Genomic DNA, 27,627 nt, shown 5'->3' on the forward strand with positions numbered 1-27,627 from the left:
GTAGGAATTAATTTAAAAACTGTCAGCAGTTTAATTAATTAAAATGCATTATATTCATATAACTCTTAACAATGACAAAAGGATTTTTTGTCTCAAAGCCTAATTGGCAGGACTATAATCCATTGTGGCTGTTAATTCTGAATTATGTTTTTGTCCAGGAGGGGGCAGTCACCCTCTGCTTGTACCTTATGATGCTCTGAGTGTTAAAGACAAGAGCCGAGTCAGAGACAAAGCTCAAGATGTTCTCAAGTTCTTCCAAATCAATGGGTACTCAGTGAAGAGGTGAGGGTGCTTTCCTGCTACTGAAAACTAGAATGAGCATGATGCCTTTGAAGTGTCCGTTTCATTTCCACTGACTGGATTCTCACTGCACAGGAACAAAAAGGTGGCAGATGCTGATTCCCCAGCGATTGCGAGCCGCTTCGCTTACGGCCTGCTCCAGCAAGCCCTCTGTCTCACTGAACAAGCCCAGGAACAGCTACTAGAGCTGGGTTAGACACACACATTCACATTCCCTTGTTCTTCCACTCCACTTCTTCCCATTTACTTATTTGCACATCTGTCTTTTTATATAACTGCCCATTAACTGCAAGGCCTCACTAATCTGAAGGGGTGTTAAAATGATAGTTTTCAGTAAATCTGGAAATTCTGTCGTCATCCTCATGCCTTTCCAAACCCATATCACTTTCTTTTGTGAAGTGCAAAATCAGTTTTCACACAACTCTTTATATATATATATATATATATATATATATATATATATAAATATATATATCAAATTGAATGTGGACAGTGCTGGGTAGTAACTGATTACATGTAATCTGGATTACATAATCAGATTCCAAAATTTAAGTACATGTAATTAGATTATATTACATTTTAAAATTCTAGTAATCAGACTACAGTTACTTTTTTTATTGATTACATGATTAAGTTATTTTCACAATTGCAGTAAATTATACATAATTCATTGATTGTCAAAATACCATTGGGTAATTTGGCAGTGGGTGGGATCACACAGACCAAAACAAAAACAGACATTCCAACACGGAATGCACATTTCAAAGTAAAATAACTGGCTGTAGCATTGTTTTTCTGTGTATGTGAACTTAGCATGTTTCCTAAATATCTGCAAACATATTATGGTATTTTTATGCTTTAGTACATTAAAAAAAATACATACAGCACCTTTTAAGTTCACGGCTCTCTGATGTCGGTTAATTGCCACATGACGTACAGGTAAACATAAAATATTTAATATTTTTTAGTAAGTGTTCTATTTTGATTGTTTATATTTTAAAATTATTTATTTTAATTTAATTTTTTTTTTTTTTTTTTTTTTTTTAATTTAGTTAACTTTTCATTAAACTCACAAACCCCCTGTAGTTCCATCACGAATCCCAGTCTGGGAAACCCTGATGTAATGTTATATTTAATACACTACATGTTGTTAACAAAGGATGGCATATATTTTCTTTCCCTTTGTATTTTAAAATCAATATGGTACAGTTTATCCTGTTCAAATCAATGTTAAAATGAGTTAGGTCAAAAGTAATCTAAAAGTAATCAAAAAGTAATCAAATTATATTACCTTAAATGTGTAATTTAATTAAGTTACTAACTAAAATTTTTGTCATGTAATTTGGAATCACTAACTGACTACAACTGTAACCTACCCAGCACTGGATGTGGACAGAGGCTGTTAAGCTAAAAAAAAAAAAAAAAAAAAATCACTATAACAGTAGTCCAGTCTCCTGAAGCCATATGATAGCTTTATGTGAGGGACAGACCAAAATTTACTTTAAATCTGCTTTCAAATCTCACTAGCTTCCATAGAGCCTTCGCTGATATTCATATAAACGTTATGGTCAATGTGTAGAAGTGCAAATCAGTGTTATTGTTAGCTAAAACTATTAAAAATAATTTTTGTTAATTAAAATAAAATAAAATATAAATATTAGATGAATAATTTAACTTAAAAAAACTTAATAGAAATATTGCCTTGGTATCTAAACAAAATAAATTTTAGTTGAAGTTGAAGTACTAATATTACTGAAACTGAAATAAATAGAAATTAAAGCTAAATAGAAACATTAAAAACAAATTAATAAAAGTGACAAGAGTACATAATAAAATCACTAAAATTAAACTGAAAATATACAAATAAAAGCTCATTTAAAATATGTACTATTATACTAAAAAAAAAAAAAAAAACTACTGCATATTAGATTTGAGAGCTACTACTGAGATTTTTGGTGGATGAAATGTTATTGGTTGAAGTGTTCCTTGTAATTATCAGAATTTCAGTTCATTTTAGCTATATGATCTCATTTGCAGTGGCTTGTCTGAAGCATGTGAAAACCTTGCATTGAAATCTGCTTATTTAATTTATGTGTTGTGTTTTGCAGAGGTTGTTCAAGCTCGAGGGCAGATTGACAGGACTGAGAGAGTTCCCCATGACCAACAAATTAATTTCTTCATTAAGGTCAGACATCTTTAATGCAGTTCAGACATTTGAAACTGAACTTTACACTGAAATCTATGAGAATCCATCACAGCATAGCTGCTCAGTCAGGATGACAGACTTATTTAAATAACCAAACAAGCTTTAAAGGGATAGTTCACCCAAAAATGAAAATTCTGTCATCATTTACTCACCCTCAAGTTGTTCCAAACCTGTATACATTTCTTTGTTCTGCTGTACAGAAAGGAAGATATTTGGAAGAATGTTTGTAACCAAGCAGGTCTCGTCCCCATTGACTACCATAGTAGGAAAAAAATACTTAAAAAAAAAAGAAAAGAAAAAAAAAAGTACAGCAGAACAAAGAAATGTATATAGGTTTGGAACAACTTGAGGGTGAGTAAATGATGACAGAATTTCCATTTTTGGGTGAACTATCCCTTTAAACAGATTTTTGGATTCTCTTTAAGACACTGCAAATGTCTATTTTGTGTATTAGCATTGTGTGTTTTTTTCTTAAGTGGTAATGAAGCAAATGTCTCAGCTTGTTCAAAGCTATGGGATGAACATTTACATGTTGTTGTTTTTTTTTTGTTTGTTTTTTTTTCCCAGTTGAACCACAGTGGTCATAGTGAATTTATGTATTTACAGATAATTATGGCTTTTGTTTTGTTTGTCCGTACGGGCATCTCTGTGGGTCATGTCACTGCTGATCTCGTAATTGATTAGATGTCATGCTTTTCTTTGTGTGTTAGTATGCGTCCCTGTTCTGAGACAATATGCAGCCTGCAAGTTATGAAGGCTTTCTTTCCCACGTGAAGATCAATAACAACGATCAGCAGTTCCCTGACCTCCACAGCCATGAATCTCATTAATGTGCACTAAAAATCTTCACTTCAAAACATTACTACAAAAGTCTGAAATGAAGATTTCTTCAGCTGATATCTGTCGTTTTATTCTCTATTCAATCCTCTTTTTCTTTTTGTCCCAGGTTGTATTGCCACTGTTAGATCAATACTTCAAAAATCACTATCTCTACTTCCTGTCCACTACAATGTCTTCCTTTAGAGATAGCTGCCAGTCTACAAATAAAGAAAAAGAGATGGCCACCAGGTAATTTGTGACAACAGACTGCCTTGACAAATGTTTATGTGATTATGTGGGTCAGGTTTTTCTTACATTAGCCAATGGTTTCCATGAGTAAAATTAATAAACTTACTAAATAATGTCTTAAAGGTACATTCAGTCATGTTTAACTCATTGAAGGTTTTACACACAAAAATGATTAGTACTTTTGAAAAATGTTTAAAATATATTTAAAACTCACACGAGAGTTTTATAAAAGCTGCTTCATTTTACATGGGCTGCGTCCGAAAACTTAAAAATACTGCCTTCAGGTGATCCATTCCAAGGTAGGAAGGCATCAAGGTATGTCCTAATAAATTGTTAGCTTTACGTCTTGTCTCCTGAGATACCTTCATCTGATCAATTTTTGAAGGCAGCATAGATGCCTTTGGCATCCCACAATCCTGCGCTTTCCATTCTGTGACAGTTGAGCTAAAAAATAAAGATGGCTAAAAAATAAAGAAGTGGTCAGTTTGTGTATAAATGTATGTTTTTGACCAACGTTTTCCACTTCTGATGTCATTTCTTGAGAGAAATTACTATTGTAGTAATTAAATATTTGCTTAGTTATCCCCAAAGCTCGCTCTATTTTGCTGTAGATCATTTAACCATTACGCTGCCTCAGAAGTCTGTCCGAAATCAGTTTCTACTGCCTACAAAGTCATTGCCTGATAAGGCAGCGAGGCAACAAGTCAGCTGCCTAAGTTTTCGGACGCAGCCATGGAGTGGGTCCCCTCATGGGTCCCCTATGTTGAGATCACATGATCAGATGAATACTACTCAGTTTATTTTGGTAACCTCCCATTATTTTGAAGCTTTAGCTCATGGAATAATTAATCGTGAGTGATTGAGTATAGGATGTTAATATACAATGACGACAGTAAATAAATACTAAATAATTTGCTTTTGCATGATATTGCGTCCACACCATTTGGTATCAGTATAAGTCCAAGGTGACTTATTTGGTAGCGAAACATACACCAAATATTATTTAGTGCACCTTTAAGAAATATCTGAAAATGCAAAATTGTTTAGGGGACAGAAAATATAATTTGCTCAACAATAGAAGTCAATGGAAATTCCTCCCCATGATAGAGAAATGTGTGTGTATGTGTGCGTGTGCACACACATGGCTGAGTGGATGTCTGTGTCTCCATGTTCACCTTTGCTACTCTGTCATTATATATTTTCAGTTCCATCTATCTTGTTTTTTTCCCCATTCGATTCCCTCATTCCTTCTCTTACAGTTGTCCTCTCTCCTGTTATTTCCTAGTTTATTCTGTAAACTCGGAGCTCTAGCCAGACGCAGACTCTCTCTGTTTGGTAAGGGTTGGTGTGGTGCGAATGTTTTTTTTCTTATACTCCTTTCTTTCTATATTTTTATTGTTTTTAATAAAGTGCTACTTTGGATTATTTAGCTAGAAACACTTTTAATTTAGAAGTACTTTGTATTCATCTCATGCGCTCTCAGCATTATCCACTGCCATTGTTCACTCACCCCAGTCTTGTATTGCTGAGGTGAATGCTTACATACCTCATTAATTTTATTAACCCACCCTCCATGGAAAACATAAATCAGGAGCTGGCGCTTTTTACTGGCTGGATTGCATTGAGCTCAATGCCATGTTTCCTCTTAGGAAATGATGCCCTTGCTTTGGTAAGCTGCCTACAAATCCTGGCACAGTCCCTGGATGGAAGGTAGTTAATGCTTCACTGTGTGTTTGGTGTACTGATATACAAGTTACAAAAATATTATAACATTTACTGAAGGTCCTTCAATATAGGTGACCTTTTTGTCTACTAATCATTTGAGAAATCAATACATCAGTTAAACAGTAAAATATGTAATGTCTAAATGCAATAATATATTATAAATTGTAATTACTCTAAATATTTATATTTTATATATCTTGTATGTATTTTAAAACGGAGTGTCTACACTAAGTGCAAATAGCGTCCCTTGTTGGTAAACGCTATTTACACTAGCTCTGCCCTCCAATGTCTGTTTGGGCCACTCAAGTTTTAAAATAGATGCACAGAATTCAATGTCTTCAGTGGTGCAGCAGTAGCGAGTAAAGCTTGCAAAGCTGGCTTTTAACGCGATCGACACAGGTTCGAATCCTCCTTTTGCTGAGCTCGCATTTATTTTCAATAAAAATGAAAATAATGTTCTAAAAGTGGAAAAAAACTGTTTAGTGTTTATTGGGTAGGGTTAGGGGAAGGTGTAGGGAGGGTTTTTATTGTCCCAATAAGGCAGCATCCATTTAATTGTAATAAATATAATCATTTACGCTATGATATTATTGCATCCTGTTAATGTACAAAAATACTGAGGTGCAAATAGTATCTGTCAATATAAAGTATAGATAGCATAATTATTTACTCTTAGAACTCAAAGAACTAATACTTTTACATGGTGTAAATAAAATCAATCGCTATTTTCATCTAGTGTAAATAGCATATCGCTAAGAAAATGCTGCTATTGTCACTTAGTGTAAATAGCATCTAATTGCTATTTGCACTTAGTGCAAATAGCCGCTGCCATTTTAAAAAATACTTTTAACTATTCCAGCTTAATATGCAGAGACAACTATAAGTAAGCCATTCGTAGGCTGATTTGTTTCATCTTAAAAATAGTGTTAAGTTTTGCTTCAATAATATATATGGTGATAATTATATATGAGAAAAAATAAATACTATATATATATATATATATATATATATATATATATATATATATATATATATATATATATATATATATATATATTCATTCATCTTTCCCTCGATTGCAACCAGTCGTCCTGTCCCTGCAGCTGAAAAACACTCCCACAGCATGATGCTGCCACCACCATGCTTCACTGTTGGGACTGTATTGGACAGGTGATGAGCAGTGCCTGGTTTTCTCCACACATACCGCTTAGAATTAAGGCCAAAAAGTTCTATCTTGCTCTCATCAGACCAGAGAATCTTATTTCTCACCATCTTGGAGTCCTATAGGTGTTTTTTCATGTGTCTTGCACTGAGGAGAGGCTTCCGTCGGGCCACTCTGCCATAAAGTCCCGACTGGTGGAGGGCTGCAGTGATGGTTGACTTTCTACAACTTTCTCCCATCTCCTGACTGCATCTCTGGAGCTCAGCCACAGTGATCTTTGGGTTCTTCTTTACCTCTCTCACCAAGGCTCTTCTCCCCCGATAGCTCAGTTTGGCCGGACGGCCAGCTCTAGGAAGGGTTCTGGTCGTCCCAAACTTCTTCCATTTAAGGATTATGGAGGCCACTGTGCTCTTAGGAACCTTAAGTGCAGCAGAAATTTTTTTGAAACCTTGGCCAGATCTGTGCCTTGCCACAATTCTGTCTCTGAGCTATTCAGGCAGTTCCTTTGACCTCATGATTCTCATTTGCTCTGACATGCACTGTGAGCTGTAAGGTCTTTTATAGACAGGTGTGTGGCTTTCCTAATCAAGTCCAATCAGTATAATCAAACACAGCTGGACTCAAATGAAGGTGTAGAACCATCTCAAGGATGATCAGAAGAAATGGACAGCACCTGAGTTAAATATATGAGTGTAACAGCAAAGGGTCTGAATACTTAGGACCATGTGATATTTCAGTTTTTCTTTTTTAATAAATCTGCAAAAATGTCAACAATTCTGTGTTTTTCTGTCAATATGGGGTGCTGTGTGTACATTAATGAGGAAAAAAAAAATGAACTTAAATGATTTTAGCAAATGGCTGCAATATAACAAAGAGTGAAAAATTTAAGGGGGTCTGAATACTTTCCGTACCCACTGTGTGTGTGTGTGTATGTATATGTGTGTGTGTGTATATATATATATATATATATATATATATACACATACATACATATACATACCGATCAGGCATAGCATTATGACCACTGACAGGTGAAGTGAATAACACTGATTATCTCTTCATCACGGCACCTGTTAGTGGGTGGGATATACAGTATTAAGCAGCAAGTTAACATTTTGTTCTCAAAGTCGATGTGTTAGAAACAGGAAAAATGGGCAAGTGTAAGTTTGAGCGAATCTGACAAGGCCCAAATTGTGATGGCTAGACAACTGGGTCAGAGCGTCTCCAAAACTGCAGCTCTTGTGGGGTGTTCCTGGTCTGCAGTGGTCAGTATCTATCAAAAGTTGTCCAAGGAAGGAACAGTGGTGAACCGGCGACAGGGTCATGGGCGGCCAAGGCTCATTGATGCATGTGGGAAGCGAAGGCTGGCCTGTGTGGTCCGATCCAACAGACGAGCTACTGTAGCTCAAATTGCTCAAGAAGTTAATGTTGGTTCTGACAGAAAGTGTCAGAATACACAGTGCATCACAGTTTGTTGCGTATGGGGCTGCATAGCCGTAGACCAATCAGGGTGCCCATGCTGACCCCCTGTCCACCGCCGAAAGTGCCAACAGTGAGCACGTGAACATCAGAACTGGACCACGGAGCAATGGAAGAAGGTGGCCTGGTCTGATGAATCACATTTTCTTTTACATCACGTGAATGGCCAGGTGCGTGTGCGTCGCTTACCAGGGGAACACATGGCACCAGGATGCACTATGGGAAGAAGGCAAGCCGGCTGAGGCAGTGTGATGCTTTGGGCAATGTTCTGCTGGGAAACCTTGGCTCCTGCCATCCATGTGGATGTTACTTTGACTACCACCTACCTAAGCATTGTTGCAGACCATGTAACCCTTCCATGGAAACGGTATTCCTTGGTGGCTGTGGCCTCTTTCAGCAGGATAATGTGGCCTGTCACAAAGCAAAAAGGTGGTCCAGGAATGGTTTGAGGAGCACAACAAAGAGTTTTAGGTGTTGATTTGGCCTCCAAATTTCCCAGATCTCAATCCAATTGAGCATATGTGGGATGTGCTGAACAAACAAGTCCGATTCATGGAGGCCTTACCTCGCAACTTACAGGACTTAAAGGATCTGCTGGTAACATCTTGGTGCCAGATACCACAGCACACCTTCAGGGGTCTAGTGGAGTCCATGCCTCAGGGCTGTTTTGGCAGCAAAAGTGGGACCAACACAATATTAGGAAGGTGGTCATAATGTTATGTCTGATCAGATATATATACAGGTGCTGGTCATATAATTAGAATATCATTAAAAAGTTGATTTATTTCACTAATTCCATTCAAAAAGTGAAACTTGTATATTATATTCATTCATTACACTCAGACTAATATATTTCAAATGTTTATTTCTTTTAATTTTGATGATTATAACTGACAACTAAGGAAAATCCCAAATTCAGTATCTCAGAAAATTAGAATATTACTTAAGACCAATACAAAGAAAGCATTTTTAGAAATCTTGGCCAACTGAAAAGTATGAACATGAAAAGTATGAGCATGTACAGCACTCAATACTTAGTTGGGGCTCCTTTTGCCTGAATTACTGCAGCAATGCGGCGTGGCATGGGGTCGATCAGTCTGTGGCACTGCTCAGGTGTTAAGAGCCCAAGTTGCTCTGATAGTGGCCTTTAGCTCTTCTGCATTGTTGGGTCTGGCATATCGCATCTTCCTCTTCACAGTACCCAGATTTTCTATGGGGTTAAGGCCAGGCGAGTTTGCTGGCCAATTAAGAACAGGGATACCATGGTCCTTAAACCAGGTACTGGTAGCTTTGGCACTGTGTGCAGGTGCCAAGTCCTGTTGGAAAATGAAATCTGCATCTCCAGAAAGTTGGTCAGCAGCAGGAAGCATGAAGTGCTCTAAAACTTCCTGGTATATGGCTGCGTTGACCTTGGACCTCAGAAAACACAGTGGACCAACACCAGTAGATGACATGGCACCCCAAACCATCACTGACTGTGGAAACTGTACACTGGACCTCAAGCAACGTGGATTGTGTGCCTCTCCTCTCGTCCTCCAGACTCTGGGACCCTGATTTCCAAAGGAAATGCAAAATTTACTTTCATCAGAGAACAACTTTGGACCACTCAGCAGCAGTCCAGTCCTTTTTGTCTTTAGCCCAGGCGAGACGCTTCTGACGCTGTCTGTTGTTCAAGAGTGGCTTGACACAAGGAATGCGACAGCTGAAACCCATGTCTTGCATACGTCTGTGCGTAGTGGTTCTTGAAGCACTGACTCCAGCTGCAGTCCACTCTTTGTGAATCTCCCCCACATTTTTGAATGGGTTTTGTTTCACAATCCTCTCCAGGGTGCTGTTATCCCTATTGCTTGTACACTTTTTTTCTACCACATCTTTTCCTTCCCTTCGCCTCTCTATTAATGTGCTTGGACACAGAGCTCTGTGAACAGCCAGCCTCTTTTGCAATGACCTTTTGTGTCTTGCCCTCCTTGTGCAAGGTGCCTATGGTCGTCTTTTGGACAACTGTCAAGTCAGCAGTCTTCCCCATGATTGTGTAGCCTACAGAACTAGACTGAGAGACCATTTAAAGGCCTTTGCAGGTGTTTTGAGTTAATTAGCTGATTAGAGTGTGGCACCAGGTGTCTTCAATATTGAACCTTTTCACAATATTCTAATTTTCTGAGATACTGAATTTGGGATTTTCCTTAGTTGTCAGTTATAATCATCAAAATTAAAAGAAATAAACATTTGAAATATATCAGTCTGTGTGTAATGAATTAATATAATATACAAGTTTCACTTTTTGAATGGAATTAGTGAAATAAATACTTTTTGATGATATTCTAATTATATGACCAGCACCTGTATATAGATAGATATTAAGTTGATCAAAAGTGACAGTAAATATATTTATAATGAAATACTATATAATATTACTGTCACATGAATACGAATACTTTAACTATATTAAAATGGTAAATGGTTATTTAAATTGTAATAATATTCTATGTTATTAATGTTATGACTGCATTTTTCATTAAAAAAAGTAGCCTAGATATACTTCCTTGTTGAATATGTTCAATATGTTGAATTCTTTCTTTCAAAAACATTGATTAGTGTATATGATGAAAAAAAATAAAAAAAATAATAATTTCTAAAGTGATTGGTCATTCTAATGTGTCTATGATTGCTTTTCTCTAGGACAGTAATGAAAACCACTAGTGAATCCGTCAGGGTGTCATTGTGGTCATTTTTTGAAGCTGCGGCAGAGGATCTTGAGCTAACGGTGGAAACTGTGACATGGGATGAGTATGGACTGAACCGAGCCCAGAGCAGGGGAGACAGCGAGGTCATAACATACACCACCACCGCCCTGATCCCAGTGCTCACCGCTCTATTTCAGCATGACTCCCAGAGGCAGCACGGAGGGGGATTGTTCGGTAAGAGAACAAGGAAGAGGGCGGAATGGATGGAAGAAATAGCAGCAACTAATTAGATGAATAATGAATAGATTAGTGTGTTCTTTGATGAATGAACAGATGGAGGGAAAATAAATGGAGATTGTGGAAAGGCAGTGGAAAAATATTCACAAAGGTTGTGGTTTGTGCAGATCACTTCCCTTTCCACTTACCTCTGTTTTGCCAATTAGAGTGGCACTTGACTTGCAGTGTTATATATGTCCCTGTGCATCTGGGTGTATATTATAATAGTTGCAGCATAAATAATTAAAAAATGGCAAAGCTGGCCCCTTGTTTGAATTGACTATTCCTCTCAGAGATGACGACTCTTTTTGGGTTCAGCTTAAAGGTACATTCAGTAATGTTTTGCACTATTTTGCACCATATAAAGATCCAAAGGAACTGGCTGTGTGTTCGCAAGAAGTCCAACAGCATTTGGTATTCCTTCACTTTTTCTGTGACCTGAGAATTTTCTTCTTGAACTTGACCTTATATTATTTTTATAAACAATCATTTTCATAAGTGTACTGTGTGCTGTTTGCACTGCACTGTAGGACTGCAGCAGGCTTTGCTGCAGTAAGAGCTGCTGTGTAGCACGCTTTTAGAACAGCAGCATCATGTTGAATCATTCATACACTACATTTCTGCTCTGTATGAACTGATTACCATTTCATTAGAAAGAATTGCACCCCATTTACTCCTCTTTTGCAATTCGTCTGAATTATGAATAAATCACATTTACAGTTGGGATAAATCATAGCCTATCAGTTTTTTTTTTTTATTTACATTGAACTTCAAGGATGCAAGAGTGCTTGCATAAAACACTAGAAGAAAAGATTTGTTTTTTAAATCTCTAATTTATTTTTTCTTTCAGTGGATGAAGTGCGCTCCTGTTATTACAGGATCCTCAGCAGTCTCTACATTCTTGGTACCTGCAGTGGTACCTTGATTGAGAGGTAACACTGTATTATCTATCGAGTATTGTTTCACTCAAAAATGCTGTCAGTATTTGCTTTCCCTCATTCCAAACCCATATGCTGTTATTTTCTTATTTAAACACAAAATGAAGATAATGCAAAAAAAAAAAAAAAAAAAATCACCAAAAATTGTACCTTTTAGTAGTCTATGCTACTCTTACACTACTGTATAGTCCAAGTCTTCTGAAGTCATATGATATCTTCGGGCAAGGAAGAGCCCCTCTGTCTTCAAATTCAGCTTTGTTGTCACAGGAATAAATTAAATTTTTAAGATACAGGTATATTAAAATAGAAAACAGTTCTTTTAAATTGCAATGCTATTTTACAATATTACTGTTTTTCTGTACTTTTGATAAAATAATTCCAGGCGTGATGAGCCTCTTTCAAAAACATTAAAACATCTTACAGACCTAAAAACTTTAGAATGGTAATTTGGTAAAGTTCGGGTGCGGGAGTTGTTTTAAAAAATTTTAACGAAGTCTATTATGCTTATCAAGCCTGGAATTATTTAATTAAGAATACAGTAAAAATTGCAATATTTTGAAACATTATTATAATTTAAAATAACAGTTTTCTATGTTAATATATTTTAAAATGTAATTTATTCATGTGTTGGTAAAGCTGAATTTTCAGCATCATTGCTCCAGTCCAGTCACATGATCCTTCAGAAATCATTCTAATATGCTGATTTGATGCTCAAGTAGCTTTGCTTATTATCAATGCTGAAAACAGTCAAGCTGCTTAAAGGGTTAGTTCACCCAAAAAATAAAATAATTTCATTTATTACTCACCCTCATGTCGTTCTACACCCGTAAGACCTTTGTTCATCTTCGGAACACAAATTAAGAAATTTTTTATTAAATCCGATGGCTCAGCGAGGCCTGCATAGACAGCAATGGTACTTCCTCTCTTAAGATCCATAAAGCTACTAAAAACATATTTAAATCAGTTCATGTGAGTTTAGTGGTTGTACCTTAATATTATAAAGCGACGAGAATATTTTTTGTGCACCACAAAAACAGAATAACGACTTTTTAACAATATCTAGTGATGGCCGATTTCAAAACACTGCTTCGGAGCGTTATGAATCTTTTGAGTCGAATCAGTGATTCGGATCACGTATCAAACCACCAAACTGCTGAAATCACGTGACTTTGGCGCTCCGAACCACTGATTTGATTCGTAAAGCTCCGAAGCTTCATGAAGCAGTGTTTTGAAATCAGCCATCACTAGATATTGTTAAAAAGTCGTTATTTAGTTGTTGTTTTTTTGGTGCACAAAAAATATTCTTGTCGCTTTATAATATTAAGGTAGAAACAAAGTACTCACATGAACTGATTTAAATGTTTTTAGTACCTTTATGGATCTTAAGAGAGGAAGTACCATTGCTGTCTATGCAGGCCTCGCTGACCCATCGGATTTACTCAAAAATATCTTAATTTGTGTTCCGAAGATGAACGAAGGTCTTGGGGTGGAAAATGACATGAGGGTGAGTAATAAATGACATTATTTTCATTTTTGGGTGAACTAACCCTTTAACATTTTTGTGGAAACTGTGGATACTTTGATTTAATAGAACATTTTAAAATAACAGCATGTATTTGAAATAAGTCTTTTGTAAAATTGTAAATGTCTACTGTCACTTGACACAATTTAATGTGTAATTGGTGAATAAATGTTTTCATAAAAATAAAAGAAAAAAATCGTACTAATGGCAAGCTTTTTAACGGTAGTGTTGCTATGCACAGAAATTCTTGTAGCTTTCAAATTTACTTTCAGTGCAGCATTCTACGGAAAATAACAGTATACAGGTTAGGGCAGACATGATAGGGAGGAAATTCATTTTTGGTTGTTCTAACCCTTTAACAAATGTATTGTCCTTAGCACATTGTGTTACTTTGGGTTTGGCTCTTATTTTGTTCTGATTATATATTATTGTTAATGCTGTATTATTGTTCAGTTTGTCCTTTTGAAACTTGTGCGCTCCATAGTTATTAGCTCATGTCTAGGTTTGTGGTTCATCTGTCAGTTAGCCTTTATCTTTGTTTTGATAGGCAGAGGTCAGTCTTTGGGGAGTGTCTGGCTGCATTATCTGCAGCCTTTCCTGTGTGTTTCTTGGAGCTGAGTGACCTTCATTCCCTCTCCGACACGATGAGTAATGAAGAGAGTGAAGGTAAAGGCAAGAAAAGTTCAATAGAACACAAATACGTGCACATTCTCATACTGCCACATTCAGTTTTTTCTCATAGGTGTTGGTGTGGTCTTTCTAGCTGAGAGAGCCTGTAGGCTCCTCCCCACTTTGCAGGAGGCTTTCTCAGAGGTCGAAGAGCTCGCAGGAGCGGGGTCTGCAGCCCGCCATGCCCTTTTAACAAGGGTTACTGAGGTGACTCTTCCTCTGCTGTGTAGCTATGTCTCTAGATGGGGGGAGGCTGGTAACCAGGCATCTCAGGAGGGCCACTGTTCCTCTGTCACACCTCAGCATGCCAATGCCTTGCTGGGTCACATCCTCTCCATCATCCACGCCCACCTGGGGACTGCAGATAGTGCTTGGATGAAACGCCTCGCAGGTGAGCTGGTCCCACTAGAAAAGTAAATTACTAGATTATGATCATCTGGCATTTTAATCTAACATTGAAGAATTTATTTTAGAAGAAAACAAGGGCAGTACAAGTCATCTAATCTTTTAGACCAACTCCAATTGGAACTTACATTGGAAAGTACAAATATAAACCACAAATACAATAAATAACAGAGCATTTCTTTTAGTATTTGGCCAGCCTATCATCAGCAAGGCAGAACCACATCTCTTGAAGAGCCACTTTCTGCCTCTGATGGAAAAGTTAAGGAAGAGGGTGGAAACAGTGCTGCTGGAGGAGGAGCATTTGAAGACAGTGGGGCGTGGCGATGTCTTAGAGCAGGAGTTAGACATCCAGGAAAGGTTTACCGTGTTGGTCCAAGATATCTATGCTTTTTACCCTTTACTCATTCCATTTATAGACCTTCACAGGTGAGAAACAATATGCAATCTGTTATCAATTATTGAAATTCACTATTGGTTATTGGTTAATCTGCTTAATGTTTGGTATTTATCAGAATGAGCTGGCTGAGAGAGGTGGACGCAGATGCTGAGAGGCTTTTCTCCCTCGTAGCTGAAGTCTTCATTTTTTGGGCTAAATCTCATGTAAGCAGCTCTCAGTCATGTTTATGATTTGGAATATATAATATTTACCTCTTAAAGGTAGAGTACGCAATTTTGCAGTGGCTAGCAATAGCAAGCTAGCTTTGAAAGCATTAGATCCCACCGTCCCTTCAGAGCGCTCTGCAAAGCCACTCCTCCTCCAAAACACATGAACATGCATAGCAGAATTTGCAAAGCTTCACGAGACGAGAGACGGCGTTAAATTACCTCATGTCTCAAAGCACATAACATTACAATACTAATGAACATAAACAACTTACAGAGCTCTAGTTGTACCACCTGCTGCAGATTCATTTTGGCATTGATAGTGTTGCAAATTGCCTACCCTACCTTTAAAGGGTTTATATCATGAAAAATGGTATTTTCTTTTTACAGTATATAAACAAAAGAGTTTAGGTTCAGTTTCTGAATGAAAAAATTAACATCTTTTGAGGCTAAAGTGTACTTTGCCCCACACTTAGCAGGCAAAAGAAAAAAGCGATATCATGGCCACAAATTAAGAATTTGTTCCTATGATTTATTAATTTGTGGCAACGCTTTATTTATTCACTCCCTTTACATGATTTAACAAATGAATAAAATGTGGCCATAAATTGTGGGAATGAATTTGTGGCGACTGAAGTATGTATTTTTCTTATGTCATGTGAAGGGCTCCGTAAAAAGGGCTCACGTTCTGGAATCTGCCATCAGAAGACCATCGCACAAAACATTTTCACAAACATTTACATGTCAATGATGCCTATTTTGAACATTAAGTAATAAGAAAGAAGGAAATTATCATTTGTTTATCTTTGTTGTCCTCAAGGAAAAAAATTAAATCATAAAAAAGATAATACCCCTTTAAAGTACACCCAAAAGTTGAGTACATCCCCTTAATATCATCATAATATTTTAATTTGTTGACATACTGTCACAGGTTGCTTCAATGAAGATGAAGATAAGGATGAATACAAAAATCAAACAAGGTTTATTTAGAAGACTCAAAGATAATCCAAAAGCATAACAGAGTGTCTTAACACAAGCAATACCAGACAACTGAAGAGGGCAAAGGCAGCAACTTAAATACATGGTAAACGAGGGAACTAATAATGAACACTTGTGATGATCAAATGAATTACCATGACAACTAAAAGGTGGTGGGAAAACTGAACAAAGGAAGACATGTGACTAATGAAAACAAACTGAATGTCCATGAAAACTGAACATAACTGTGACATACTTTTGAACCTTTCATTCATTTATTACATTCTTTGTTTTCAAATTCTTTTTTTCCCTTTAGAATTTCAAATGGGAAGAACAGAATTTTGTTGTTCAAAATGAAATCAACAACATGACATTCCTGGTGAACAGCAGCAAAAGCAGGATGGATAAGGTCTCTTTTCGTTTCACTAATACTGTATTATTTGTTGTGAACACATTAAAGGGTTAGTTTACCCAAAAATGAAAATTCTGTCATTAATTACTCACCCTCATGTCATTCCAAACCTGTAAGACTTTCGTTCTTCTTCGGAACAAAAATGAAGATCTGTTTAATGAAATTTGAGAGCTTTCTGTTCCTTCATTGACAGCCTATGCAACTGCCACTTTCAAGCCCCAGAAAGATAGCAAAGACATTATAAAAGTAATCCATTCTCTGGACTCCAGTGGTTTGATCTCAGTTTTATAAAGCGATGTCAGTGCTTTGTTTGTGCAACAAAACAAAACAAACAGACATAATTTACCACTTTATTTTCAAAATATTAATCTCCAACGTGCGTTCATGAGAGCACCACAACGTATGCGTGTTGTGTGTACGCGAGAGAAGACGTTGTGCGAATGCGTTTTGGAGATTAATGTTTTGCAAATAAAGTGGTAAATTATGTTTTTTGCGCAAAGCACTCACGTCACTTCATAAAACTGAGGTTAAACCACTGGAGTCACATGGTTTTTATGATTTTCTTTACTGCCTTTCTGGGGCATGAAAGTGGTAGTTGCATTTCTTTGGGGTGAACTAACCCTTTCAGTTTGTCCCTTTATTAACTCTGTAAATGACCATGTAACACTCTTGCTCTCTAGTTCTTCTCAATCCATTTTTTACTCTATTCTTTGAAAAGAAATTAATCTTTGCTCTGTAAACCTAGAGGCCTGCAGGGACTTTAATAAACGTCCATGTTATTATTCAACCGAGATATGCTGTTCAATAATATTGAATGAATCTAAATTATATGATTGTCCATTAGGGAGGGTTGTGCAACCAGGAGAGAAGAAAGGTGAAGAGGAAGGGTGATCATTACTCCACACACACCTCTCTCATTGTGGCCGCCCCAAAAAAACTCCTCTCGGTCGCCATGAATGGATGTTGCCATGGCGATCAGGGCCTGGTCACCCATGCCAAAAACCGTTTCTCTCAGGTACGCTTGTTCATACTGATCAATGCTTGCAAAATCAATCCATTTGTTATCTATTTGTTATTTTTTTCTTGACATCTGAAGCATTCATCTGTTTCTAGAGGGACACAGAGGATGAGGTCCGAGCATTCATTCAAAGCAACCTGCAACAGGTGAACCAGCAGACAACCTGTGAAAGTGCTGATAATGTCCTGTGAAAAATGCTATTTGAGTCTCCTCACCTCACTTGGTTTAATTTTTCTTTTCTTTTTTTGCCAGGATCTGTGTAAAAACTTAGTAGATCCCCTCAGTGTTGAGAGGATCTTAGGCATCGCTTGTGTTCTTTTCCACCTTGATCAGGTTAGACTGGAAATTAATTGCTGCAACTGGTTGTAAATGATGATTGACAGCATAATGGCAAAGCCGACATATTGTGTATGGCCATATCAGAATGGGTCTAGACTATAAAATGTCATTTTTGTGTGAATTATTCATTTAAGGTCGTGTGACAAATACATTCAAAAGTGAAACAGTTCAGTTCGGTGGAGAGTTTTGACTAATTCTGGCATTTCTATGTGGTTCTTTTCTAGTAATTGATTTACATAAAGCTTTGTTTTCTGTCAGGTGGAGCGCCCTCAGAAGAAGAAGAGGGCAGTGTGGCATAAGATGTTGTCTAAGCAGAGGAAACGAGCTGTAGTTGCTTGTTTGAGAATGGCTCCTTTGTACAATCTTCCCAGGTCTGCTGCAAAGAGAATTGTGTCCATTTGCTCTTCATATTGCATTATGAATTACCCAAGTGATAAAAGCTGAAAAGCTGCAGAAATGCTTGTGAACTGCAATGTTGTTGAGCTAACTTACATAGATAAAGAGGACATTTTGTCATCTTCCTTATGATTCAGTGGGCTGAAACCAATATTAATTACTTGCTTTTAACTTGAGATTTGTATTTTCCTGCAGGCACAGAGCAGTGAACCTTTTCCTCCGGGGTTATGAGAGAGTCTGGCTGAAGGCAGAGCATGACTCACCTGAGGATAGACTAATTGAGGATTTGGCTGTGAGTGTGTTTCTGATTGGCTGTATTCCCCAGTTGAAATGTTGAGTCATGACGTTCATATGTATGCCAATCCAGAAGGCTAATTCACCACAGGTTCCCTTGGGAATTTTGTAATGGGTTTTTAGAATTGCAGTTTTCAATTTATGAGTACAATTAATATTATTTGTAGAGACTTTCGCATGTTGTATTGCAACATAAATTACATGTAGGCACACTTCAAACTAATTGAGATTGTTGTGTGCTTTAAAAACATGTTGCTAACACACTGAAACTAGCACAATATGAGATTATGAGCTCAATGAATCTGACAACATTGTAATCCTTATATAGCAACAAAAATACAATAAAAGCACAGTTTTGAAGCAGTACTGTAAATATATTTGTAATTTTACAATGTAACTTTGTAACTACATGTCAACATTAGAGTATTGTGGCACTTTCCACTGTGTGGTACAACTCGGCTCGGGATGTCACAGCTCAGCTTGGCCTGCTTTACTTTCGGTTTGCTTTTTCACTGCAGTTTAGTATAGCTTCAAAGTGGGTGGGATTATAGATTGTGTAGTTGCGCCACCTCTACTGCCGTGGATCCACTCCTTGGCTACCAATGTCTGTATCTCTTCTACTGACCACGATACAGTCATTTCTTTTTTGCGTGCGACGGTTGTTTAAAGCAAGTCGTTTAAAAAAGTCACGTGAACAAATGATACTGCAGTGGCTGTTACTGACTATTTAAATCTAGTGGGTTTGGTGTCTTGTGTTTCAAATCCAATGATGCTGGTAGTGATGATTCTCTATGACCAATCAGTGATCTGCAGTGTTTACACATCACATTTAGTATCGGTACGGCATGCTTGGAACCTCCACTGAGGTGGTACTATTTAAGCAAAGCCGTACCATGCCGTACCAAGCTGTGCCATGCAGTGGAAAAGCGACAAAAAGTGAGCTGTACCGAGCCATACCATGCAGTGGAAAAGCGCCATTAGTAGACTGTAGTAGACTGTTAGTAGACTGTTAGTTTTGGGTTAGGTGTTAAGGTTCGGGTTAAGTTGATATGTACTTACATGTACATTAAGTTACTTCAGTGGAATGTCAGAACGCCATCACGTGAACCGGTGTCTGAAAGCAATTGTCAAATCTTACCAATCCTATTGGCCGGCGACAGCCTATGACGTCATCATAGCACGACCCAGAAGTACATAAGTGACGCCTAGAGAACCAGTCAGTGTCTTTTCGTCTTCAGGGACTGTTTTGTCTGTTTAGCGATTGCGTCGAATCTGGTAAGAGAGTATTTTACTATGTCTGACAAACGTTTCAGAAAGTGTACTGATCCCTGTCCCAGGTTTTTGACTCCCGGTGACACACAATCTGTGCGTTTTCTGTCTGGGAGAAGAGCACGCACGGACAGTGCTTGAGGGCGCTGTCTGTGAAAATTGTGAGCGTCTACCAATGAGAACACTCCGCTCTCATCTGGCCCTCTTCTCGAAAGGAGAGGAGGCGGCATCAGTGCCTGGTGGTTCTGGCCCCGCTCGTACTGAGGCAGAGCGGCGGCTGAAATCATGAGGCTGGCAGATGGAGCTCGCGGAGGAATTTGAGAGAGGTGTAAATCTCTCTCAACCCTCTGTGGCTGACGAGGGTGAGCTTTTGGATGATGACGATGTCTTGTCTTTGACATCGTCAGATCCAGCAGCGAGTGCTCTTCTGGCTGAAAGCCCAAAAGAGCAGGAGATGGCTGTTGAAGAGGAAGCAGGTGAGCCTGCTGAAACTTCAAAGCCTCCCTGCCCTGCGTATGTGGAGCTGCTTGAAGTTTTGGAATGCGCTTCTGGCAGACTGCAGCTGCCATGGGAGCGTGTTAAGGGAGGGGCCGCAGGCAGACAGCTTGACGAGCGGTTCCTTTCTGGCCATAACAAAACAGCCCCCGTGAGTCTTCCATTCCTTCCTGATCTTCATGTGGAGATTGAGAAGGCATGGAAGAACCCATATTCGGCTTGTATTCATCTGCATCAGCGGGCGAATTTCGCTGATGTGGAAGGATTGAGCCAGCATGGGTATGTGTCGATGCCCCCTATTGACGAGACATTCACGAACCATCTCGTCACTGGGCAGGCCCAGACACTGAAAGCTCCGGGCCTGCCATCTAAGCCCTTTAAAGTGACCTGTCGCTTGAATGGCAGGGCATACGCAGCAGCGGGTTAGGCTGGGGTGGCCATGGCGGTGTTACAGGCCTACCAAGCTGACTTGCTGAAGGATCTGGATCAGGGGCAGGGTCTGTCCCCTGAGGTGGTAGAAGAGCTGCGCCGCACCACGGATCTGGCTCTCCGGGCCACTAAGCAAACCACTGCTTCGATTGGAAGATCGATGGTGGCCACAGAGAGACACCTGTGGTTGAACCTGGCTGACATCGGGGAGAAAGAAAAGGGCTTTCTCCTCGATGCACCGGTTTCGCCCTCTGAACTTTTTGGTACCTCTGTCGAGGCAGTGGTGGGGAAGTTCAGAGAGGCGAAGGCGCGCTCTGTGGCGTTTAAGAACTGCATACCACTCAGATCCGATCCTGGGCCCAGACAGACAGGAGGTCCTGGCCTGTCCCAATTCGAGAATCGGAGACAGGGCCAGAGGTCCAGTGTTGCCTCTCAGGAAACACTGAGAAGGCGGGACTCTAGGAAGAAGCAGGATCTGAGGGAGGTAATCAACCACAGACGCCAGCAGCGTCAGTGATTGGTTTCCTCTCTGCGAGGGTAGTTCTCTTCTACCCTCTCCTCTCTTCTTCCACCTCCTGGTCATGGAATTTTAAAATGTAACACGCTCAGGCTTTCTTACAGTCAGGCTGAGGACAGGGCCCATGATGAATATGATTCTGATGGCCCACCTTCTGGCTTGATAGTGAAAAGGCTCCTTTAGGCTTAAAGGACCCTAGATTCCATCCCTTACATGATAGGAGTCTTCGGTCTTCGAGCCGCAGGAAGGTAAGCTGGGTCTATATTTACATAATAGTATATCTGACATTAAGTTTTCCTGTGTGGGTTTTTCCTGGGCATGTAGAGAGGAAAATTAGAATAGGGGGGTTTAAAGTGCTCTGAAGTTTAAAAACATTAGGTTGGCTTGAACTATTGTTTTTGGCTTGGCAAACAAAATGGCCACCTTTACAGCCACCATTGGTAGAGTAGCTTCTTCTTTGGTTATAGCTAGAGTTGTTTTGAGGTTAGCACTCTTTACTTCAGATAGATCTATGTCTAGTGTTGGCCTCCTGGGGCACCTGACATTGTTGGCTTGGGTTGAGCTTTGCTCCTTTGAGCTCTTATTTTAGAGTTTAGAGTAGCCTCTTCTCTTCTCAAGTTTGTAGGCCAAGTTTTAGCCCCAGGCAGACCTATGCTTATGCTTATGCAGACCTATGCCCTATGGGCCCACAGCTTAGCTGGCCTAGGCTAAGAACTAGTGTTAGGTGTTTGCTTTGCATTCCCCCTTGTATCTTTACTTTCCCTTGTGAGGTTGTATAGTTTCCTAGTTCTGGCCTCCTCTTTCTGAGTTGTCAGGCCAAAAAGCCCTTCACCCCTTGTAGTGTAGGTGCAAGATAGATAGAAGCTAAGGTAGCAGGCTATCATTAGCCTCCCTGGTGGTGTTGTCTCAGGTGGTAGGCCCCTTATCTTTAGGTGGATAAGAGAATGCTAGTGTTACGTAGGCCCCACTTGTCTAAAAATTTCATTCATACTGTGTTTGCCTTTCCCTTGAACCCCTTGAATTAACATTCAAGTTTGAGTGTAACGGTGTTAGCTTTATCCAGCTCCTGTTCCCTAGGGTTCAGTACGGATGTATAAAATTCTGGTTGGTATAAGGCATCCATCCTTGTGTTCAGGATGGCATGAATGAAAATAAAGCATCACTTTTATGCTTTAAGTTCTAGTTTTTGCCCTACACAATGTGAGCTATACTCTATTGCTGCCACAGGTTAGCACCTGTTTCAGTAGTAGTAGGCTTGTTTATGGCCTCCTTCAGAGCGTAGTGATTATTTTGTACTCCCCTCTTAGAACTCCTCTTAGAACATGATGGTGCAGGCTTGTTGGGGGTGTTGACACTGCCACTGGCTGACGCCCGTGTCTCCTGGAGTAGCAGGCCCAATCTGGGCCTCCTTTTGGAGCATATTGTACTCCTCTGCTTTAAGAGTGTTAAGTGCTTTACTGAGTACATTGCCTGTTGGAATATGTTGTTTGATATTAAGCTCAGGCTGAGCTATTAGTTAACCTCACTGATTAGTTTGGTTCTATATTGGCTCCCTTAGAGCTTAGTAATTGCAACTAGAAGTGACGCCACGTGTCGTTCTGAGTTGTAGGCCCCGTTTGGGCCTCCTTCAGAGCATGATGGTGTAGGTTTGTACTCCAATTGCTTTAAGAGTAGAAAGGTGTTTTTACCGAGTACATGACCTGGTGATATGTTGGCTCAGGTTGGATTAAGCTAATTAACCTCACTTGAGAAGTTTGGTTATTCTACTTAGCTCCCTTAGAGCTTAGAACACTGCCGTGAGCTAATGCCACGTGTCTGGAAGTCGTAGGCCCTTTTTTGGGCCTCCTGCAGGACGTGTTGGCGTATGTGGTACTCCTCTTGCTTTAAAGAGTAAAAAATGTTTTTACTAAGTGCACTGCTCGTCGGATTGTGTTAGGTAGACTGTTATGTGGGACTCTAAGCAGACTGAGCGCATGCTGGCCTTTAGCAAGGCTGCTGTAATGTTTTTCTACACATGTAGAATTTGTGTCATGTGGCAGGCCCCCTCTTGGGCCTCCATGATTTTGTGCCTACAGTATGGTTTATCTGTTAGGTCGAGCTCTGTACTCCCCTTTGAGGGTTTGAGGGTTGTTCTGCATAGTACTTAGCTCCCTAAGCTGGTCAGTGGTTGAGGATCAGCCCCCAGGCTATTTTATGTACTCCCCTTGTAATGGGTTCCTTTTGGAGTGCACAGCCTCTTCAGTGCAATAATCACGCGCTGAGTAGATCCTAGGATTGAGCAGAGTATTACTCCCCTCATTAGTAAGGGTAAAAAAGCACTAAGCTGAGTCTTGCTCTCCGGGATGCCCATCTCTACGCTGTGGTCTGAGTTAGTTGTTGCCTTTTTTGCAGTCACTCTTACTGGATATCTTCTCTGAAGAAATGTGATTGGAGACTCTGTGATCAGACAGGTTGTTGGCCAAGACTAGGTTTCTGTAAATAGACCAGGTCAGGCCTCCCTGGTGGCAATCAGGGTCGAGTACGTTCCCCTGACAAGTGACTGGCTAGGGTTCCCTCGGGCCCCCTGGCCACATTCCCTTAACCCTCTGGGGTCTGAGGGTTTTCGGGGCCCTGGAGAAGTTTTGACATGCCCTGACATTTGTGCTTTTTTCAGTTGTTCATAAACATATTAATGGAAAAAGTGTCATTACACTGTATTCAGCACAAACTAGGCTACCATAATATGTGAGGAACATGTATGTACATGTTTGTGTTTTTGAAGGAATAACGTTTATGCGTGGTTATTGAAAAAACAAAAAACTTAAGTCACTGAAATAAAGCCAAAAAATATATATTAAATCTGTGTTCACAAGACTTCTGGGTATTGGAGGTTGTAGACTAGAGTTTTTGCTTCAAAATGATGTAAAAATTATCCTGCATACTCGTTCATTTATAACAATATATTGATTTAGTTTTTGTAAGACACTTGTCAAGACGCTTGTCAAGAAACACAGTATGTGTGGAGGCGTGAATCATCATGAATAATGGGTGATTTACACTTGAGAAGACAAAAGAATCGCGTAAAGAACCTCTAATGAGCTGCATATTAATGGAGCCTTTCAGTCAGGTAGGCTGTGAAAAAACCCTCTGTGATCATGTCTCAAGCTCATCATGGTGTATATCAAACATACAGAAAAAACAGCAATACTGTGAAATATTATTACAATTTAAAATAATGGTATTCTATTATATACTTTAAAATATAATGTATTTCTGTGATGCAAAGCGTCTGAACATTCATGTTACCTCTGTCATTTCATATAGTCTTTTAGCTTAAAAGCATGCACATTTGGAGAAATATTGATGGATTCTCATGTTTATGTCAATTTTCTATACAGAGGAGTAATATTTATTCAATATGTATTGTCATCACTGTGAGCGCTGGATACTGTTTTCAATTCATACTTGCAGCCGGAGGGCGCTCTGTACACCTTTAGTTCACAAATTACTCTAAAGAAGAACAGGACATTCAGGAACTAACGGCATGTCTTCCAGAGATCGCTAACCATGGCTTTAACATCCAGATAAACACTTTTCAAGACAATAAATACACGATTGAGATGATATATACATGTATTGCCTCAGAATTTGCGTCTGAATAGCGCTCGCTCCGTGGGCGTGGCCGCATTAGCGGATAATGAGCTGAATCACGGGCGTCTGACATGTCTCTTTTCATACAGATTACATAAACACAGAATATTTGTTTTCGATTTGACTTACACGATTTAAAACCTGACATTTCAAATTTTTTTTTAGACATAAGTCTCATTTTTGTGTCATTAGTATTCACTAAGTTACAGTTCATTTTCTGAGAACTATCAGATTAAACTTCATTCAGAGGGAGACAACAGATCATGCATCATGTTAGTTTTCTTTATTTTGCAAAAAGCACATCATTTTGTTTTTACTCTCAGTGTACACAAATAAAAGAAGATATTCCACAAATTTTAATGGTGTATAACCCTTAATTATATGTGCAACATTGACGGAGTATTTTGAGTCTCTTTCACACTGGTAAGAAAAAAACCGAGGTGGTATCGCCGGCGTGACCGCCGACCCGAGGGAGTTAAAGGTACCCTCTTTTCCTAAGGAGCTGGTTCCAGAAGCCTTTGAGCGGCCTTGGTAGGCCTTCTGCAGAAGGCCTCTTTGAGGCTTATAGCTTGGGTTGTTGGCCATAGGGAATGCTGTCACTGACAGCCTATGTGTGACCCGTAGGGGGAGTGGTTCTGGCACTTCAGTTGAAGGTGCTAGTTCTGACGTTTGTCTAGCCTTTTGGCATGCAGTCCCCTCAGCATGGCGGCATGGGTATATCGTTCCCCATATGCGTTTCAACGCAGTGTAGAGTTCCCTTTCGAAAGGGAACTTCTCAGGTTACGTATGTAACCATAGTTCCCTGAGAACAGGGAACGAGACACTGTGTTTCCCAGCCATGCATCGGGGCTGCCTGCTGAACAGTCCCTTCAGATGATAAGGCACTGACTGGTTCTCTAGGCACCCCTTATATACTTCTGGGTCGCGCTATGATGACGTCATAGGCTGTCGCCGGCCAATAGAATTGGTAGGATTTGACAATTGCTTTCAGACACCAGTTCACGTGATGGCGTTCCCCATATGCGTTTCACCGCAGTGTCTCGTTCCCTGTTCTCAGGGAACCATGGTTACATACGTAACCTGAGACGTTTTTCTACATATGTGTCCATTTCGTTAATATATTCTTTTTAATATAAAATGGTTATGTTTGGGTTTGGGGGTAGTGTTAACTGGCTGTATTCGTCGTGTGACTACATGAACCGAACCGTGACGACTGTACCGTTCGGGATGAATACATGTATCGTTACACCCCTAATATATATGCATTTATATGTGTGCGTGTGTGTATGTATATGTATGTATGTATGTATGTGTGTGTGTATGTATGTGTGTATATATATATATATATATATATATATATATATATATATATATATATATATATATATATCTATATATATATATATATATATATATATATATATATATATATATATATTGTGATAACATATATTGTGATAACATCAATCCATCTCATTGGCAGTCTTCCTCTGCAGCTTTTACCCTCGATCTTTCCAATCATAATATCCTTTTCCAGTGATCTTTCCCTTCAAACCATGTGACAACAGACTATATACAGATATATATTACCCTGAGCTTTTTTTGATTTTAAAGTAATAGGAATACTTTTATACCCACCAGAAAGCAGCTTATGTAGAGATACTAAAGGAGGGAGCAGAGCAGAGAAACAACATGGATCCACTCCATCAGCTTATCAATCTCTTCAGTCAAAGTGCCTTGACTGAGAAGAGGTTTGTATATGTGTGTGTATGTGTTTGTGATAATTTCATGCATTTGTTTTTTGCGTGTGTCAAGGTTAACCAAAACCATTTTAAACATAACTTTAACAAGTATTTCACCTCTGTTAAAAAAGTTACTGTAAAGTTTGCAACTCTAACCATGGTTCCTATTCAGTCGGTCACGTTCGACGTACGTCGGACAGACCGACGAATAGGAATCTCGCTAGAGAGGCCAATCTGCTTCGAGTGTAACTAAAACGAGCCAATGCACATTGGCATGCAATCATATGCAGCAGCTGCTCACCTCGCAGCGCGGGTATTTAATGAGCAGCAGGTGCGTTGCATCTTCAGCTTTTTGCTTTGGAGCGGAACGTGTGTTTCTGCAAGCAAGTGTTCTCTAAGACGAGACGACAGCTCTTCACACTCTCTTCAAGTGTGGGTGGACAGCATAGCAGCGGGGTCGAGTCCTCTCTTTCTTTTGATTATTTTTCTTTTTTTTTGCTTATTTGAGCAAAGCTGTTTTCACGGCCGGTAACGGTGCGCTTTTGAGCATTGAATAGCTGTTCTCACAGCTGGTAAGAGCAGCGTCTTTAAGGAGAGGAGAGCACACGACAGGCTGCACACAATCCCTGTCTGTGTTGCCGTGGCCGTTCCCCTGCGTGCTTCAGCACTTTTAAAGAGCAAGTCCCTGAAAGAGCTTACACAAGTAGAGCTTGCGTCTTTTTAAAGATGACATTCTACTTGTGTATTTCTGGATGCAGTCGTTACCTGGCAACGAGGGATAGTCAGGATCGCTGCATCACGTGTCTGGGCTTAAAGCACGCTGAGGCAGCGTTCGTGGATGAGTCATGTACCCATTGTGGGAAGATGACCATCTCAGAGTTGCGATCGAGACTCCAGTTCCTGCAAAGAGGCGGCGTCCCAGTGCCGCTGCCTCGTTCCAATCATCCTCAGAGGGTTGCTTCGGGTAGCGGCGCTGGTGATCTGAGGATTACTGTGAATGCGCTTCCTTCGGGGAACCAACCCCCTAGGAACCCTCACTCCTCCTGCACTCCGCAGCCAGTAGAGCTGCTG

The 27,627-nt window shown here is 39.5% G+C and overlaps 1 protein-coding gene across 3 annotated transcripts in view; it reads left to right on the plus strand.

The window, feature by feature from the left end:
• ryr2b (ryanodine receptor 2b (cardiac)) overlaps positions 1 to 27,627 on the plus strand; it is a 140,397-nt gene that overhangs the window by 60,139 nt on the left and 52,631 nt on the right. Inside the window, exons 57-75 of one of the 3 annotated variants that reach the window (XM_051867334.1) lie at positions 159 to 282; positions 376 to 491; positions 2,409 to 2,485; positions 3,453 to 3,574; positions 4,860 to 4,909; positions 5,224 to 5,284; positions 10,620 to 10,858; positions 11,751 to 11,832; positions 13,908 to 14,026; positions 14,103 to 14,420; positions 14,620 to 14,860; positions 14,947 to 15,034; positions 16,332 to 16,424; positions 17,272 to 17,442; positions 17,541 to 17,591; positions 17,698 to 17,778; positions 18,043 to 18,155; positions 18,376 to 18,472; positions 26,456 to 26,565. In XM_051867334.1, the coding sequence (XP_051723294.1) occupies positions 159 to 282; positions 376 to 491; positions 2,409 to 2,485; positions 3,453 to 3,574; positions 4,860 to 4,909; positions 5,224 to 5,284; positions 10,620 to 10,858; positions 11,751 to 11,832; positions 13,908 to 14,026; positions 14,103 to 14,420; positions 14,620 to 14,860; positions 14,947 to 15,034; positions 16,332 to 16,424; positions 17,272 to 17,442; positions 17,541 to 17,591; positions 17,698 to 17,778; positions 18,043 to 18,155; positions 18,376 to 18,472; positions 26,456 to 26,565 (2,353 nt within the window). The remainder of the gene's footprint in view (positions 1 to 158; positions 283 to 375; positions 492 to 2,408; positions 2,486 to 3,452; positions 3,575 to 4,859; positions 4,910 to 5,223; positions 5,285 to 10,619; positions 10,859 to 11,750; positions 11,833 to 13,907; positions 14,027 to 14,102; positions 14,421 to 14,619; positions 14,861 to 14,946; positions 15,035 to 16,331; positions 16,425 to 17,271; positions 17,443 to 17,540; positions 17,592 to 17,697; positions 17,779 to 18,042; positions 18,156 to 18,375; positions 18,473 to 26,455; positions 26,566 to 27,627) is intronic. The other 2 variants (XM_051867335.1, XM_051867336.1) reach the window with 2 other exon arrangements.

Source organism: Ctenopharyngodon idella, chromosome 17 (genome assembly GCF_019924925.1).
Source record: "Ctenopharyngodon idella isolate HZGC_01 chromosome 17, HZGC01, whole genome shotgun sequence".
NCBI lineage: Eukaryota > Metazoa > Chordata > Actinopteri > Cypriniformes > Xenocyprididae > Ctenopharyngodon > Ctenopharyngodon idella.